The sequence below is a fragment of the Malaclemys terrapin genome, chromosome 8 (assembly GCF_027887155.1).
Source record: "Malaclemys terrapin pileata isolate rMalTer1 chromosome 8, rMalTer1.hap1, whole genome shotgun sequence".
In the NCBI taxonomy this organism is placed as follows: Eukaryota; Metazoa; Chordata; order Testudines; family Emydidae; genus Malaclemys; species Malaclemys terrapin.
Genome location: NC_071512.1, coordinates 82,051,670 through 82,069,923, shown reverse-complemented (window position 1 = coordinate 82,069,923; position 18,254 = coordinate 82,051,670). Strand labels below are relative to the sequence as shown.

The 18,254-nt window shown below is 40.5% G+C and overlaps 1 protein-coding gene across 4 annotated transcripts in view; it reads left to right on the top strand.

Moving 5' to 3' along the window:
• PRKACB (protein kinase cAMP-activated catalytic subunit beta) overlaps positions 1 to 18,254 on the top strand; it is a 118,701-nt gene that overhangs the window by 94,720 nt on the left and 5,727 nt on the right. For all 4 annotated transcript variants that reach the window (XM_054036971.1, XM_054036973.1, XM_054036970.1 and 1 more), the window contains exons 5-9: positions 4,207 to 4,289; positions 4,888 to 5,014; positions 8,009 to 8,104; positions 8,513 to 8,635; positions 12,753 to 12,917. In XM_054036971.1, the coding sequence (XP_053892946.1) occupies positions 4,207 to 4,289; positions 4,888 to 5,014; positions 8,009 to 8,104; positions 8,513 to 8,635; positions 12,753 to 12,917 (594 nt within the window). The remainder of the gene's footprint in view (positions 1 to 4,206; positions 4,290 to 4,887; positions 5,015 to 8,008; positions 8,105 to 8,512; positions 8,636 to 12,752; positions 12,918 to 18,254) is intronic.

Genomic DNA, 18,254 nt, shown 5'->3' with positions numbered 1-18,254 from the left:
GAAGGTTAAGAAAAGTGTGGGCCCTTACTGAATGAGGGAGGCAACCTAGTGACAGTGGATGTGGAAAAAGCTAATGTACTCAATGCTTATTTTGCCTCTGTCTTCATGAACAAGGTCAGCTCCCAGACTGCTGCACTGGGCAGCACAGCATGGGGAGGAGTTGACCAGCCGTCTGTGGAGAAAGAAGTGGTTCAGGACTATTTAGAAAATCTGGATGAGCACAAGTCCCTGGGGCCGGATGTGCTGCATCCGAGGGTGCTAAAGGAGTTGGCGGATATGATTGCAGAGCCATTGGCCATTATCTTTGAAAACTCATGGCGATCGGGGGAAGTCCCACATGACTGGAAAAAAGCTAATGTTGTGCCCATCTTTAAAAAAGGGAAGAAGGAAGATCCGGGGAACAACAGGCCAGTCAGCCTCACCTCAGTCCCTGGTAAAATCATTAAGCAGGTCCTCAAGGAATCAATTCTGAAGCACTTTGAGGAGAAGAAAGTGATCAGGAACAGTCAGCATAGATTCACCAAGGGCAAGTCATGCCTGACTAACCTAATTGCCTTCTATGATGAGATAACTGGCTCTGTGGATGAGCTGAAAGCAGTGGACGTGTTATTCCTTGACTTTAGCAAAGCTTTTGATATGGTCTCCCACAATATTCTTGCCAGCAAGTTAAAGAAGTATGGGCTGGATGAATGGACTATAAAGTGGATAGAAAGCTGGCTAGATCGTCAGGCTCAACGGGTAGTGATCAATGGCTCCATGTCTAGTTGGCAGCCAGTTTCAAGCGGAGTGCCCCAAGGGTTGGTCCTGGAGCTGGTTTTGTTTAATATCTTTATTAATGATCTGGAGGATGGCGTGGACTGCACCCTCAGCAAGTTTGCAGATGACACTAAACTGGGAGGAGTGGTAGATACGCTGGAAGGTAGGGATAGGATACAGAAGGACCTAGACAAATTAGGGGATTGGGCCAAAAGAAATCTGATGAGGTTCAACAATGACAAGTGCAGAGTCCTGCACTTAGGATGGAAGAATCCCGTGCACTGCTACAGACTAGGATCAATGGCTAGGCAGCAGTTCTGCAGAAAAGGACCTAGGGGTTACAGTGGACGAGAAGCTGGATATGAGTCAACAGTGTGCCCTTGTTGCCAAGAAGGCTAATGGCATTTTGGGCTGTATAAGTAGGGGCATTGCCAGCAGATCGAGGGATGTGATCATTCCCCTCTATTCGACATTGGTGAGGCCTCATCTGGAGTACTGTGTCCCGTTTTGGGCCCCACACTACAAGAACGATGTGGAAAAATTGGAAAGAGTCCAGCAGAGGGCAACAAAAATGGATTTAGGGGTTGGAGCACATGACCTATGAGGAGAAGCTGAGGGAACTGGGATTGTTTTTAGTCTGCAGAAGAGAAGAATTAGGGAGGATTTGATAGCTGCTTTCAACTACCTGAAAGGGGGTTCCAAAGAGGATGGATCTAGACTGTTCTCAGTGGTAGCAGATGACAGAGCAAGGAGTAATGGTCTCAAGTTGCAGTGGGGGAGGTTTAGGTTGGATATTAGGAAAAAACTTTTTCACTAGGAGGATGGTGAAGCACTGGAATGGATTACCTAGAGAGGTGGTGGAATCTCCTTCCTTAGAGGTTTTTAAGGTCAGGCTTGACAAAGCCTTGGCTGGGATGATTTAGTTGGGGATTGGTCCTGCTTTGAGCAGGGGGTTGGACTAGAGGATCTCCTGAGGTCCCTTCCAACCCTGATATTCTATTCTATTCTATTCAGATAAATGGGTGCGTGCTGTAAACTGATAAGCAAAGGAGAACTTGAAAATAACTTGAGAAATTTTCAGCTTCCAGTGCGGCGGAATCTTTCAAACTAACATCAGTTACTTTAATGACAATCTTTATGCTCCATTTGGAAGAATTTTTTAGGTGCAAGCTAACATTGTCTGCATGTATGTTTTCTGAGATACATTTATATATCTTATGGAGGCATGGCCCTAATGAGAATAATAGAATCACAAAAGTGTAGGGCTGGACGGGATCTCGAGAGATCATGTAGTCCATCCCCCTGCACTGATCCAAGGCCCACTAAATCTAGACCATCCCCAAAAGGTGTTTGGAGGTTTTTAAGAACAGGTTAGACAATGGTGCAGATTCCATTACCTCCCTTTGTAACATATTCCTGTACTTTCAGAAAGCTTTTCCCAGTATCTAAGCTAAGTCTCCCTTGCTGCAGCTAAATCCCATTAATACTTGTCCTACCTTTAGTGGACATGGAGAACAATTGATCACTATCTTCTTTATAATTATCCTTAACATATTGGAAGACTGTTAGCAGGTTCCCACTCAGTCTTCTTTTTTCAAGATTAAACATACCCAGTATTTTTAATCTTTCCTTATAGGTCAGGTTTCCTAAACCTTTTATCACGTTTGTTGCTCTCCTCTAAATTGTCCAGTTTGTCTACATATTTCTTAGTGTGACACCCAGAACTGGACATACTACTCTAGCTGGGATGTAACTAGTGTTAAATGGAGCAGGACAGTAATACTTTGCACTTACCTTTATTTAATTTAATCTTATCAAAGTCCTTTTTCATTGTAATCTTGTCCTCCAAAATGCTTCCAACTCTTTCCAGCTTGGTGTCATTCACAAATTTTATAAGCATACTCCCCATTCCATTATCCAAGTAATTAATGAAAATATTGAATAGTTCTAGACCCAGGACAGACCCCTGTTGGACCCCACTAGATATGTCCTCCCATTTTGACAGCAAACCATTGATAACTACTCTCTGAGCATGAAGAACAGGAGTACTTGTGGCACCTTAGAGACTAACAAATTTATTTGAGCATAAGCTTTCATGGGCATGGTTTGTCAACCAGTTATGCACTCACTTTATAGTGATTTCTTCTAGACTACATTTCTGTAGTTTGCTTACGAGAATATTGTGTGACAGCCTCAAAAGCTTTACTACAATCACATCTACAGCTTCCCACCTATCCACTAGGCCAATAACCCTGTCAAAGAAAGAAATTAGGTTAGTTTGGCATGAGCTGTTCTTGGCAAATCCAAGCTGGCTATTACTTATCACCCTATTACCCTCTTCATGCTTACAAATTGATTGTTTAATAACTTGTCGATACCTGGAAAGACACTGGAACATTATGCTAACTGGTCTATAACCCCCCAGTCCTCTTTGTTCCCCTTTTTAAAGATAGGTAGGTACTATGTTTGCCCTTCTCCAGTTCTCTGGTACCTCACTCATTCTCCATGAGTTCTTGAAGATAATTGCTAATGATTCTGAGATTGCTTTTGCTAGTTCCCTGAGTAAATTGGGTGAATTTCATCATGCCCTGCCAATTTGCATATAGCTAATTTGTCTAATTATTCTTTAATCTGTTCTTTCCCTGTTCTGGCTCATGCTCCAGATTGTAATTAATGTTAATTGTATTAAGCATCTGATCACAATTAACTTTTTTTAAGAGAGGACTGAAGCAGAATAGGTACATTAGACCACTGCATGAACTAAAGTGCATTCCCTGGGTTAGCTCTACAATTGTTAGAGGTCCACTAGAAGGAGCTGCCCTCTCTTTCTAAACAGTTGTGGGAATATACTTCTCTAAAGATATCAGACCAGATCCTCAGCTAGTTTATTTCTGTGTAGTTTCATTGATTTCAATGGAGCTGTGTTAGTTTATTCCAGCTAAGGTTCCAGCTGAGCATTGTACAGGATTAGCACTCTTACGATTTACCGTGAGACTGGTTGAACTCTCCTCTTGCTTATGGTTGTAAACCTTTCAGATCAGTGGTAGTAGGGCAGAACATAAACTAAGCCTTTTATGGCTATTACATGCCGCCTTTTGTTGAGTACAATTACGATCTACTTAGTAGATTATAAGCTTTGTAATGATACCTTACAAGAGACCTTTTGTATAAAGCATATTCCAGTAACATTATATTCACACTCATTAGCATATTTACATAAAACATACGGAGTGCAACGTCAGAGTGGTGGTGTCTATTTCCTGTGTCTGACTTTTCCCCTACCTACTGTATGCTGTTTTGTGTTGATTATGGTGAGTATATGGTTAGAGATTAATCTTTTACTTCTTTAGTAAAAAGTAAAATGTGCTTTACTTGAAAAATTGTTTTCTATAGAGATTCTAGAATGTTGAATTCTTAATATTTATGTGTATCTTTTTATTTGATTCTTAGGATAATTCTAATTTATACATGATTATGGAATATGTCCCTGGTGGTGAAATGTTCTCACATCTAAGAAGAATTGGAAGATTCAGGTAAGATACTTAATTAGATTATTCCTTCAGAAATAAAAATCTTAAATTTCTAGTTTGTGTATATTTTTTTTTCTTAAAACTGTAATCGTTAAAGAAAAGCGTTTTAATTCCATAATATGGGTACATGCCTTTTAATTTTTCCACATGCAGTGGAAGTCTCCTAATTACATTTATTAGTTTGCAATTAGTTAATATAGGCTTTCATAATCTGTACAAGAAAGAATCCTGGGATGAGTGTATAGATTGTCATTGGCAATGTTTTTGGTTTCTAAAAGTCAATCCAAAAGACCAAGTGAAATGAAAACATCATCTTGCAACAAAGCAGAAATTAAATAAACAGAAAGATTTATCCTATGGAGCATGTTACCCCTTGTCTTGCATGTGCAATTTTAAATGTTATAAATCGTGGAGGATTGAGATTACGGGTATTTGGATACTAAAATCTTGTTGGTTCCCTTTGTTCTTTTTCTATCACATAAATAACTAGGAAACAATTGCTTGATATTTAAATTGTCTACAGCTTTAAGAATGTGACGTTTTATATTGTAACTACGTAAGGCTATTGTTAAAGGCATAATAATGTTTTAATTCATTGCAGTGAACCACATGCACGGTTTTATGCAGCTCAGATAGTGCTAACATTTGAGTACCTCCATTCACTAGACCTCATCTACCGAGATTTGAAGCCTGAAAATCTTTTAATTGACCAGCAAGGATATATCCAGGTATGATGCAGGTGAACATTTATATATTTCAGAGTTTTGTATTATGCTGGAGGTTGGGTAATTCCTAGCAAGTGCATCTATGAATTATGGGAAGTCACAAACCTTGTTGAAGCTGGTAGATGTGACAGTCATCTTCCATTCAGGCTAAATGAGGGAGTGATTAAATGCCCTTATGTTTAGTAATGGATGAAATAATAAGAAGCCACTGCCCAAATCTCTTACCATCATGGGAAGGCTGGAGTAGGAGCTGAGCTATGCAGTTTGAAAAGTTTTTCCTTGGATCTGAATGCAAATGAAGGGGTGGGTATTGTTTGGTGGATCTGTTTGTGACTGTGAGCCAGAAACACACAGGCCAACAGGAAAGCAAGCAGAGAGCCAGGAGAGACAATACATGAATCACTGGTGACTTGGACTTGAGAGAGAACCAAAAGAGAGCTTTTGGGGCAAAGTTCTGATTGGGAAGAAATTGCCTCCTGTTTGATCCTACTGTGTTTAAGGAAACAGAACTTTGTGTGCATTATTTATAAATACACATGATGGCATCAGAGAAATAACTCTCTATCATCAATTTCTCCTCCTAATGGAAACAACCTGCAAGACCCCAAATATTGGCTAACCGCTCAGGCTAAAAAGGGGTAAAAACGTAGGTTTATGCAAACGTAAATATTTGAATCTCACAGTACAACTGTTGAACTCAAATAGCAAGTTCTTGAAGTTTCAGGAAAACTCCCATAAGGCATCTTCCACATATGCCTCAAGGGTGTTAACTGTGCATTGCTTCAAACAACATAACTGCAAATAAAAATTCTCTCTTGATAAGTTTGATTGATTAACAGTGTGACTGAAATTATAAGACAGAAAACCTCAATAGTTTGTCCACTCAGCCTGAAAGCATAAATGGAAAAGAACAAAAATCAGTGTTGTGATTTGGCTATTTCCAGTAAAGTCTTCGTAACAGCCATCTGTCTTTGCAAGAAAGAAGAATATGTATTTGTCTTATACTGAATAAGTGGTTTTTGGATCGTCGTAAATGATTTTTTGAGCAGTGGCAGGTCAGATTATTTTATTTTATTATTTATTTTTTTATTTTTGGTGGAGGAAGAAATGCTGACAAAGATATATGCCCTATTTATCTAGGTAAAAGTTCCAGTCTTCTTCCACATAAAGCAATACCGTAGTAGTGGAGCTATGGAAACGTTCCTCTTCCATTTTGCATCTCTTTGCATCTGAAGGAGTTTGTATTGAATAGTATATAATGTCTGAGAAAGTGTTTCAGAGGGATTATATCAGAAGTTACTATCATCTGAAAAGACCTCCTTTATGATAGCTTACTCCATTACATAATGTTACACTGATGGTGCCAAAAGGGTACATATAATCCAGGGGTCGGCAACCTATGGCACACGTGCCAGATACGGCACGCGAGCCGATTTTGAGTGGCACGCAGCTCCCTGCCGTGGTCCTGACCACCAGCCCCATTCAGCCCCACCCCGCCCACCGCTCTCCCCTGCGGGGGCAGGAGGCAGAAGCTTGGTTCTGCGGCAGCCAAGCTTCCCCCCCTCCCCCGCTTCTTCTCCCTGCGTGGTGCTTTCCTTCCCCTTCTCCTCTCCATTCCTGCGCCAATCAGCTGATGGCCCTTGCGAGGGGGAGGGGGAAGAGCGGCAGTGTGCACACAGCTCCGTAGAGGACGCAGAGAGAGGTAGGGATGGAGCCTGGGGGAAGGGGGTGGAACAGGGCATATCCCTTCCAGCCCCCTGCCCTGAGCCGCTCAGGGCAGGGGGCTGGGAGCACCCCCACAAGCCGAGCACCCCAGCCTTCTACCTTGCACCCTCCACCCCTCTGCCCTGAACCCCCCCACCCCAACACACACACAGCCTTCTGCCCTGCACCCCCACAGCCCCATCCCTTTGCCCTGAACCCCCCCACACACACTCAGCCCTCTGCCCTGAACCCCCCCACCCCAACACACACACAGCCTTCTGCCCTGCACCCCCACAGCCCCATCCCTTTGCCCTGAACCCCCACACACACACCCAGCCTTCTGCCCTGCACCCCCACACACCCCCAGCCCTCTGTCCTGATCTCTGAACCCTCACACACACACCCCAGCCTTCTGCCCTGAACCCCCTCACCCAGCCCTCTGCCCTGACCCCTGAAACACCCCCCCCATCCCCCAAGGTCTGGGGTCCCGGCCGCAGGCCCTGATCAGCCCTCTGCCGGCCTAGGTGAACAGAACCCCAGGCTGGTAGCGAGCTGAGCAGGCTGGTGGTGTAAGATCAGCATTTTAATTTAATTTTAAATGACGCTTCTTAAACATTTTGAAAACCTTGTTTATTTTACATACAATAGTTTAGTTATATAATATAGACTTACAGAAAGAGACCTTCTAAAAACGTTAAAATGTATTACCGGCACACGAAACCTTAAATTAGAGTGAATAAATGAAGACTCGGCACACCACTTCTGAAAGGTTGCCGACCCCTGATATTATCCTTATGCAATTTTGCAGTAAAAATCTCCCAGATTTTCAAGGAGTTGCTGATCTCTTGACCAACTGTTTTTTTCTGATCACGTTGTCGAGTTATTTATTGCATCTACAGAAGTTGTTACCCATTATCAATAATCACATTTTTAGCTATATTTAATAAGACTGAAGTAACAGTAAGGACTAACATTTAATACAAGTATAATTCATCTGTAATGAATAATCCATGGTTAGCTCTCATTGCTTTGCATTTTTTTAATACAGTGGCTTGTGCTAAGGGTGCCATATCTTTCTTTTTTTTAGTTTTATCAATTTTTTCATAAGTTTTTGTGTGAATTAAAGGATCAAAATAACTGGCTAAACAAGATGAAGTCTTACACCATGTTGAACAAGACATAAATGGTGAATTGCTTCTGTGGATGAAGATACTTTTCAAAACATCTCCCAAATTGAATTTTTTTTTAAACTACACTTAAAAATAATTACAAGTACTTTTCTTTGTGCTCCAGGTCACAGACTTCGGGTTTGCAAAAAGAGTAAAAGGAAGGACTTGGACGTTATGTGGAACTCCAGAATACTTGGCTCCTGAAATAATTCTCAGCAAGGTATTTCTATATATAATCTTAAGAACAAGCACTGTCTTGTTGTTCAGGCTTGACATTTGATCCGATTTGATCCTCGGTGGGTGGGTGGCTATGTGGGTGCTATTTGTGCTTTCTTCTGGGTGGGTGGGTTGCTGCACCTGTGCAGAGTCCCACTGGGGCTCTGCCCAAGCACAGCAATCTGTGCAAGAAGTTTCAAGAACTGAGCCATGAATAAATCTCATAGTGCATCATCCATGTGTATTTCAGATTGTCGTCTTCAGACTGGAAGTCATGAGGCAATTAATTTTGAACTATTCTGTGTTTTAATGTTTTATACTAATACTGTATATTTTGTATTTATAAGTGTATAGGAACTCTGAAATTTTATTAGCTATGGTAAAACAGTAATATTTCTCCTTTATCTCGCAGGGCTACAACAAAGCAGTGGACTGGTGGGCATTAGGAGTGTTAATCTATGAAATGGCCGCTGGATATCCTCCATTCTTTGCAGATCAACCAATTCAAATTTATGAAAAGATAGTTTCTGGAAAGGTATGCAAAAGGGGTCTATTTTAAAAAAACTCTTTGTTTTGTACCATGTCTTTGCAGAGCTTTTACTGTAACCTGATTGTCTACTGAGTAGATCCACAATTCACTGATTTATTAGAGGTTGATCCATTTAGATAGAGAATTAGAAAAGTCCATAACAGGTACTTTTGAATCCATGGACATCCTTACTGCAATAATAATTTTTAAAAAGTGCATACATTTTTAAGTCTCTGAAATATTGCTCTGTTTAAAGTTTAAAAACTCTTGCATTCCCACACCCCAAATTTTATATTTTCGTGTTTAAAAGAAAATGGCTAAATAATCCAGTAGGTATATGTCACAAATCCACAGGATCGGTGCTACATCCCGAGCTTTGAACAGTCTCTAGGAGGCACCCCTTCAGTGTGCCAAACCTTCAAAGGGTCTCTCTCTTCCTGCACAGACTAGGCCACGTGGCCTCACTGCCTCCTTTAGACTGAACATCTGGGGCTCCAGCACTCCTCTTTCACACCATGAAGTCTGCTGAGCAAATCCAAGTGAGATAGACTCCTGGTAGAGACTTGTGTAATCTTCAGGGACTAATGAACCTCACCAAGCATTTGCAGTGACACTCAAAGTGCTGTCAAAATAATGGGGTTTATTAGTCAACACAGCAATGGGAATCCTTAGGTTAGCACAGAGAAAGGAAGGTTAAAGCATAGCACATTCCAGTTAGCCTTACCAAATTCATGGTCCATTTTGGTCAATTTCACAGTCATAGGATTTTAAAAATAGTAAATTTCATTATTTCAGCTATTTAAATCTGAAATTTCACGGTGTTGTAATTGTAGGGATCCAGACAGAAAAAAGAGTTGGGGGAGGGGTTGCAAGGTTGGTGTGTGTGTGTTTTGTGGGGGGGGGGGGTATTGCTACCATTATTTCTGGGCAGCTGGAGGTGGTGACTGCTGGCTGGGTGCCCAGCTCTGAAGGCAGAGCTGCCACCAGCAGCAGCACCGTAGAAGTAAGGATGGCATGGTATGGTATTGCCACCCTCACTTCTGTGCTGCTGCTGGTGGGGAGCTGCTTTCAGAGCTTGGTGCCTGGCCAACAGCCACTGCTCTCTGGTCGCCCAGCTCTGAAGGCAATGCAGTAGTAAGAGTGGCAATACCATGAACCCCCTAAAATAACCTTGCCACATACCCCCCCCAACTCTCTTTTGGTTCAGGACCCAATTTGAGAAACGCTGGTCTCCCCCGTGAAATCTGTGTAGTACAGGGTAAAAGCACACAAAAGACATTGACATGATGAACAGCCATATCACTTCATTCAGTGATCTCATCAGATCTCCTAACTTAAACAGTTTTAACTGGTTCACCGCTTGTACAAAAGATCTTGGGGAAAACCCAGATGGTGCTGGTGATTCAAATACTGGCATTCCTCCTTCTAAGTCAGTATTGAACTAATGTTGTAGCATGGTGTTACAGAATATTGCTTCTGAGGAGTCTATCTTTTGGATGAAATATAAAATTGGGGACACTTGTGATTACTAAATTTCCTGGGCTCTTCCTGTAAAAATAGGTTATTAATTTCCTTCGTTACATTTTGCCTAAAGTATTGACTTTTAGAATGACCACTCTCTTTCATGAAAGATTCTTTAAACTACCTATTCATTAAGATTTATCTTCATATTGGAAAAAGAAGGTTCATTTTTGCAGTCATTATTGTACCTAAATTTTCTCCAGTTTTATCATTCGATATTTTTACTGACTCTAGGAAGGAAGGATGGTCTAGTGGATTGGGCACTGGATTTTGAACTCAAGAGAATTGGATTCAGTTCTCAGTTCAACCACAGATTTCCTATATGACCTTGGGCAAGTCATTTTACCTACCCTCTGCCTCAGTTCCCCATCAGTAAAATGGCATTAATGTTTTCCTGCCTTTCAGTGTGTTTTGAGGATAATATTGATTAGTAATTGTAAGGCACTCAGATACTACACTAATGAGAGCCATACACATGCCTAGACAGATAAATCGGAGGAGCATACTTAGCTATCAGATCTGATGATTTTGCCACATCTCTTCACAAATTAAATAATTCTGCGCACTGCATTTAACTCTTAAATTAATTATTATTTCATAGCTACAGAATACCACTGACCAACTGGGCGCAGTGAGTGCCAAATTCTGGAAGCGTGGACGTGGCAAGAGACTTTTTTTTTCAATTTCAGATCATGCATTAGATTTTTCTGATGGCTCTTCTTGGATCATTTAAAGCCCTGTAAAACTATGCAGTGAAACCTGTATCCACTGGATCTTTTTTAAACATTATTGAAGCACAGTTCATGCTAACCTGGTTTACCTTGCCAGTGCAGAGTGGATGTGACTATTTTGTGTTTGAGATGGTCTGTTAATAGTCACAAATTTACTTTGACAAGGCAAACAAACTTTCATGTGTTTGAACAGTGCTCAGAATTGTTCAGCTAAGAGCTTGATTGGCAGTGTATGGGTATCTATAGAGAGATTATAGTATAAATACATTTCTAGATTGAATTCTCACATATGACTGCTGAGTGTGCAATTAGCAACTAATTAGAAATCCTAATCCTCCTAATCCAATACATGAGTTCAGTGGCTATGGGATGCCCTTATAATGGTAATTTACTAAAGACAAAACACCAGGGTCAAACAGTGTTGGGATTCCCTCTGAGACTTTTTCCACTCAGCTTATCCAGAGCACCTTGTCCAGTTCTCAGAGAACACTTCATGGAATCTAAAAAACTCAGTTCAACTCCAGATTTCATCACTCGGGAATCTTTATTTGGCATTCAGCAAAGCTATGCTGATTTGATCCTACTCAAGTTATAGGGTGTTGTACCACACATCCAAAGTTACACAAAAAACATCTTCCTTTATACATTGTACTGCATTTGCTATACATTGCATCACACGTTATTGGATTGGTTACTTTGCAAGAACCAATCCCTGTGAAGCATGCTCTGTCCATGCATTGTCCAAACTCAACCTACTCTTTACCTCATCTCTACATTCCTAACTTATTTTGTCCATTGTTACCTTGTTCATAGTAAATGGTTCACAGGGTATTCTCCCTCTTATCTTAGTTGGCTCAGACATTCTATCTTTTAAGCCTACTGTCCTATTTACTTACCTTATTTAGCACAAATGTTCTGTTTTCAGCATAATTATCTGTTTACCTCCCTAATTCTATCCACCAAGAAATGAGCCCTCCCTTCAGGTGTTGATTACTCTTGTCAGTCCAGGCCTCAGCTACAAACTATCATATGCATTCAGCTTACCCTTTCTCAGTTCTGTAAGGAAAAATAAATCCTGTAAGATTTAAACCAGTTAAAGATAAGCCTTTTATTGTACTAAGGAGTTATAGCTCCAACTGTGGCAATGTGAGTTTTAGTAGTTTCCTCATTATCTCGTGTATTTATTTTTTTTTGGTAGGAATTTTTAATAAGTATTTATATTTCCCTGTCAGTTTTCACAGATCTTATATATTCAGTCTTCTTTTCTATAATTATGATTTTCCAAATCAGAATTAAAATTGCTGTCCTCATTCTTCAAAAATATTTATTTGATTTCACCAGCGTAAGTGGGTACATACAAACCACCATTTGTGTGAATAAGTCAGGCGAGTATCCCCTCTCTACTGGAAAAATCAGTTATATTCTCAAAAATGGGGAGGCAAAATCTGATGCTAGCTTAAAATTTGGTTTTAAAAATTATTTGATGAAAGGGGACCCAGGAGTGTTGGAGAGACATCAGTTAGTAAAAACTAAATTAGCTTCTTAGTTCTTACAAAACCACTACTGTATGCTAAAAATTCAAAATAAAGAAATAAATAATCCAGAGACAGACAAGACCTAGAAAATTTCAGCCCAAGAAGTGAAAATTTGACAAAGTTATATGCCACTGGAAAAGGCCCTTTGAAATCAAAATGCATAAGCAACCTTAACTCCATTTGTCTCTAAGTGCTCCAACTGATATGTATAATTAGAAGTGTAGAATGACTCCACAGTTTTAATTTACATGAGCATTGTTCTCTTTACTTCACAAAGGGGGAGAAAAACCAAATGTAATCTATATTGTGGTGTTAATTTATGGGTGTGTTTTTTAGGTACGGTTCCCATCACACTTCAGTTCAGACCTGAAGGACCTACTAAGAAATTTACTCCAGGTAGACTTGACCAAACGATATGGAAATCTAAAGAATGGTGTAAATGACATAAAGAACCACAAGTGGTTTGCTACAACAGATTGGATTGCCATTTATCAGAGAAAGGTAAGGCACTTTCTCATCTAAATAATTAAAGTTATATGTATTTCTGATTTCATTAAGTAAAGTCAAAGTTGGGTATTGTAAATTGTATTATAAATGGAAAAGTTAGCAAATTTGACCCATCAAATTCAGATGTTCTGAGAAAAGCATGATATTCCATAGAATCCTGAGGAATGCATTAAATTACAAAGGACCAGTATACTTATCCTGGGCACGTCAGGCACTTCCCTGCTCCCCTAACGCATGGTTCACGCTCTACTCTAATTTCTTTCTTGCCCATCTTCAAAATGAACTATTTCTTGCACCTCTAACTTCTACTTAATCCTTAACATATAATGGCTACTGAAATTGTCCCTCCCACTAAGAAACCTTTACGGTCTTCGCCTACTTCTTCTCAGAAACCAGCCTGTTCTTCAGCATGGAGATGCTCTGGTCTTAATCCAGGGATTTGTCTCCAGCCTCTGCTATTACGCACCCAGTCTCTGCTGTCACACACCTTTCCTCTGCTGTCTTCTTCTGAGGCAGAAGATGATCTCGTTAATCTTGAATACATAGAAGATTTCTTATAAATTCTCCAATTGTTTTTCTAGCACTAGTGCAGTTCCATCAGTAGTAGCAATGTTGGGAGCTCTTCTAGTGGTTGGATGCAGGGCCGGATTTACACTTTACACGCCCCTAGGCACAGCATGTTCAGCGTCCCTGTCCCGTCTCTCCCCCCCTCTCTTCCCACCCCCCGCCCACAGCATGTTTTCTTTAAAAAATGAAACTTTTAACCCACTTTTCACTTTTAGGTGCCCTTAGAAACCTGGTGCCCCTAGGCACGTGCCTACTGTGCCTAATTGGAAATCTGGCCTTGGTTGGATGTCAGCATTTTTACCACAGTGTTTTCTAGACCAGCTCAGCTTCTGAGCGGGTCAGAAAATGCTGGCAGCAAGCCTATGCTAGGGCTCCCACTATTGCTCCCACTGTTGGAGTTTCACCAGAATGAGACCTTAAGAAAATTCTCATCACAGATACAACTGCTGAGAACGCTGGTGGAAGGGGAAAATTTAGTTCCTGACAGAGTGAGTGAAGCAGGGTGGGACTTACTGCAGGCCCTGCCTCCCAGCAGCTCCCAGAGTCTGCTCCCCTCTGGCATAGTGCCACTTTTGTAGCATCACTAAGCACCTGGAAATTAGCCAGTTCCCAGATGACATACACGTAGGAAATGAACAGTTTCTTAGGTTAAACCAGTATTTTTCTGTCTTTTAAATAGGAAGTAGTAAAATTTTAAAATCTCATTGGTTTTGTTCTGAAAATTTTGAGAGCAGAAATAATTTATTTTGAGACATTTGTCATAAATGAGTTTTTACAGTCAAGTGACCTACTTCAGTGAATATTAGTATCTTATTCAAATGCTAACAGAGGTGTGAAAGTGCTGCTATAATAATAATTTTAAAAATTCTTTTAAAGGCCAAACCTAAAATCTGACAATAGTTTATAAAAAGAAACTGGTTGTTTGGTTGCACAAATTGACAGAACAGTAGTTGTTGTAATCACTAATGTATTAATTACTATAAGACAGGGTACTATTAACACATCTTGCATTCTTTGTGTTAAGTGGAGACATTTTAAGAAAAGATTTAACATTACAAAATTGTAATTCTCTCTTCTCTGTGTTTTTAAATGCCCATTTAGAACACAATTTATATGCAGTGGGGATTCCTCTGTGATTTTTTCCTATAATAATAAATTAAATATTTTAATATTTTGTTACCGATGCTTAACCTCACTATCCTATTGTTGTCGAAAACTTTTTTTTATCAGAAGCAAGAAATATCACTACTTTATATTACCATTTGTAAAGGATTTGGAATACTAATGAAGAATGGATTTGCAATTAATTATTATGGGAAATAAATATTATTAGAAGGCTAAAACAATAATAGTAGAGTACAATATTAGTATTTCAGGCTGTATTGAAATCTAGAGATTAACTATTATGTTTGACGCCATCTTTTCACAGTCACTTGTTTTCACCAGTGCTTTCTTATAGTAAAGTCACTTGCCTAAACTGGACCTACTCTGCATAATGAAAAGATAGTTCCTTAGCAACTAAAATGGTATGAATAGTACTGTTGTGTTACACTTGTGCATAATACAGTTATTTAATATTTCAGATAAGGTCAGAGCCTCTTGTTATGCATGCATAGGTATTTATTAAAACAGTGCCTGGTAATACAGCTTTAATTAAGGCTCAGCAGTATTTCCATTGCATATCCCTGTTCTCTTGTGAGCTCACCTTCAGAGATTTCCGCTGGTAGGGATCTGAGAATAATATTGTGAAAAATAACCCTGTATTGCAAGGGCAAGTAAACATCTCAGGCTTTTTATTTGAGCTAACAGGGGTTCCCAGGACAAATTTTTTGGAGGCAATCAGAGTGCGGCCACCAACTCTTGCTGGTGGCCACTTTCACACTTTTTCCTAAAATACTTAATTAGCTTTAAGAAAAACAATTAAATATGCACACACACACTGCCAAATCATTGTAATTTATTGCTAGCTAATAAGTCCGTTGTAGAAAAGTGATATTAACATACAAATATCACTTTTCACAGCAGACTTACTCAGCCCTGCCAAGCCTGGGGACAAATTAAGCCCTGGATGAGGGGCTAAGGGAAGCAGGGGGGCTAGAGCCTGAAGCCACACTGCCGGAGCCTAGGGCCGGCCACTGTGCAACTGGAGTCTGGGACTGGAGCCCAAAGCCTGAGCCCCACCGCCCTTGGGAAGGTGGGGAACTCACTGGCTGCCTGCTCCTCCAGCATTGTCCCCCAGGTGTCTCCAGAGGGGAGTAGGGCCCAACCCCTGCTGGCAGCCTCGCAACCAACACTAAGGTGGTGCATCCAAGAGCAACAGGGAGAGGAAGGGGCTGTTACTCCACACACACACAGAGCCCAAGGGGCTGTGGTCGCAGAAAAGCCCCTGGTTTTGATAAACACTGCTTAAAATCCCAATTTTAGTCTGTTTGTTTTTTTTGTTAGGGAATAATTTGGAAACAACTGGAAGGAGAATGAGGGTAATGGCAATAGGAACATATGGTTACATAGGTTAGGTATATATTCAGGCTGTTGAGCACCCACTTTTTCCTTCCTGCCTTGAGGGCAGGGATGTATGTTTGTATAAAGCCATGTGCAATGCGGCCCTGTTCCTATTTGTGGTTTCTAGCTTCACAAATCTTAGTGAGTATTACTGTGGTCCAGACACGCGTATGTTTACATCAAAGGTGGCAGTACAGGAAAGGAAGCAGGTTCTGCAGAGCTGCTACTTCCCTCCATCCCAGTGCAGGTGTGGCGCAGGAAGTTAGAGCCTTCCTATGCTGCACTGAGTATAAACACTAGATAGTTTCCTCCCTCCCCAGCATAGCAGGGAGTCACTGTCTCCCTCCCAGTATCTTCCAAGTCAGTGCAGTAACATGCCACCCCTTGCACTATGCAGATCATGTCATGATCTAACACTAAATAATAATAGCTGATGTTTTCGGCTCGCAATCTTTTTAAATATTTGGCAGTCTGTCAGATTCACTGACACAAATTCCAGCAGGCAGATTTGTTGTGATCCTCAGAGATCCCTATGATTTGGGGTCTAAAATGAGATTAACCATTGCAAGGTTTAAAGGCAACAAAAAATGGCAAAAACACTATTTGGCTACCAGTATGTTGCACAGACACATTCTGGCTCTGACATAAAATGTTCAGCGGAAACATCACCAGACAAAATCATAAAAAAACAATATAAAAATTTACAAAAATGTTACTCTTCTCCATTAAATATAAGGATTTCACTATAGGAAAACATTGATACCAAAACTGTATAGGTATCTTTTGAGTTCTATGATCTCACAAACCACTTCAGCTTTACTTTCTGGGTGGTTGTGAGATATCAGAATCCCTTGATGTCAACAAAGAATCCACCATAGTATTCACCTATGCAATATTCCCTTTGTATAAAGCTGTGTGATTTAGTTTTTGTCCTGCATACCTTCCCTCCATTCTGAAAGCCCTCACATTGCAGTGACAGTCCTTTGAGCCAAAGAAGATGGTTTCAACTCCCTTTGGAACTTGTCCACTTTGTTTCTAACATGGCCATAGGAGGATATCACATAATATACAAGTGTGTTGCTCTTGCCACTCCACAGGGAACAAACATAGGCCTTGATGTTCAGGACTGATTTACTTGATTCCCACATGGCAGCATGTTGTGCTTTTGCTAGGCCTCTGGGGTGCACTGTAATCATAGAAATGTTGAGCTGGAAGGGACCTCAGGAGGTCAGCTAGCATTCACTGTGAGGCAGAATTAAGTATACCTAAACTATCCTGACAGCTGTTTGTCTAACCTGTTCTTAAAAAAATATGATGGAGATTCCTCAACTCCCCCCTAAGCAATTTATTCCAGTGCTTAACTACCCTGACAGGAAGTTTTTCCTAGTATCCAACCTACACCATCTCTGCTGCAATTTAAGTCCATTGCTTCTTGTTCTATCTTTAGAGGTTAAAGAGGACAATTTTTCTACCTCCTCATTGTAACAGCCTTTTATGTACTTGAAAAGTGTTATCAAGTGCCCCTCTCAGTCTTATCTTCTCCAGACTAAACAAACACAATTTGTTTTAAATCTTCCCTCATAGGTCTTTTTTTTTTTTAATCTTTGTTGCTCTTGTCTGGACTTCCTCCAATTTGTCCACATCTTTCCTGCAGTGTGGCGCTCAGAATTCGACCCAGTACTCCAATCAGCACAGAATAGAGCGGAAAAATTACTTCTCATGTCTCTTACACCACTCCTGCTAATACATCCCGGAATGATGTTCGCTTTTTTATTATTATTATTATTAGTTTTGGCAACAGTGTTACACTGTTGACTCATATTTAGCTTGTGATCCATTATGACTCCCGGATGCCTTTCTGCAGTACTCCTGCCTAGGCAGTCATTTCCAATTTTGTATGGGTGCAACTGATTGTTCCTTCCTAAGTGTAGTATTTTGCATTTATCCTTATTGAAGTTCATTCTGTTCACTTCAGACCATTTCTCCAGGTTGTCCAGACGTTAATTTTAATCCTATCCTTGAAAGCACCTGCAACCCCTCCCAGCTTGGTGTTGTCCGCAAACTTTATAAGTGTACACTCTATACCATTATCTAAATCATTGATGAAAATATTGAACAGAACTGGACCCAGGACTGATCCCTGCAGGACCCCACTTGATATGCCCTTCCAGCTTGACTGTGAACCACTGATAACTACTCTCTGGGAACAGTTTTCCAACCAGTTATGCACCTGCTTTATAGTGGCTCCATCTAGGTTGTATT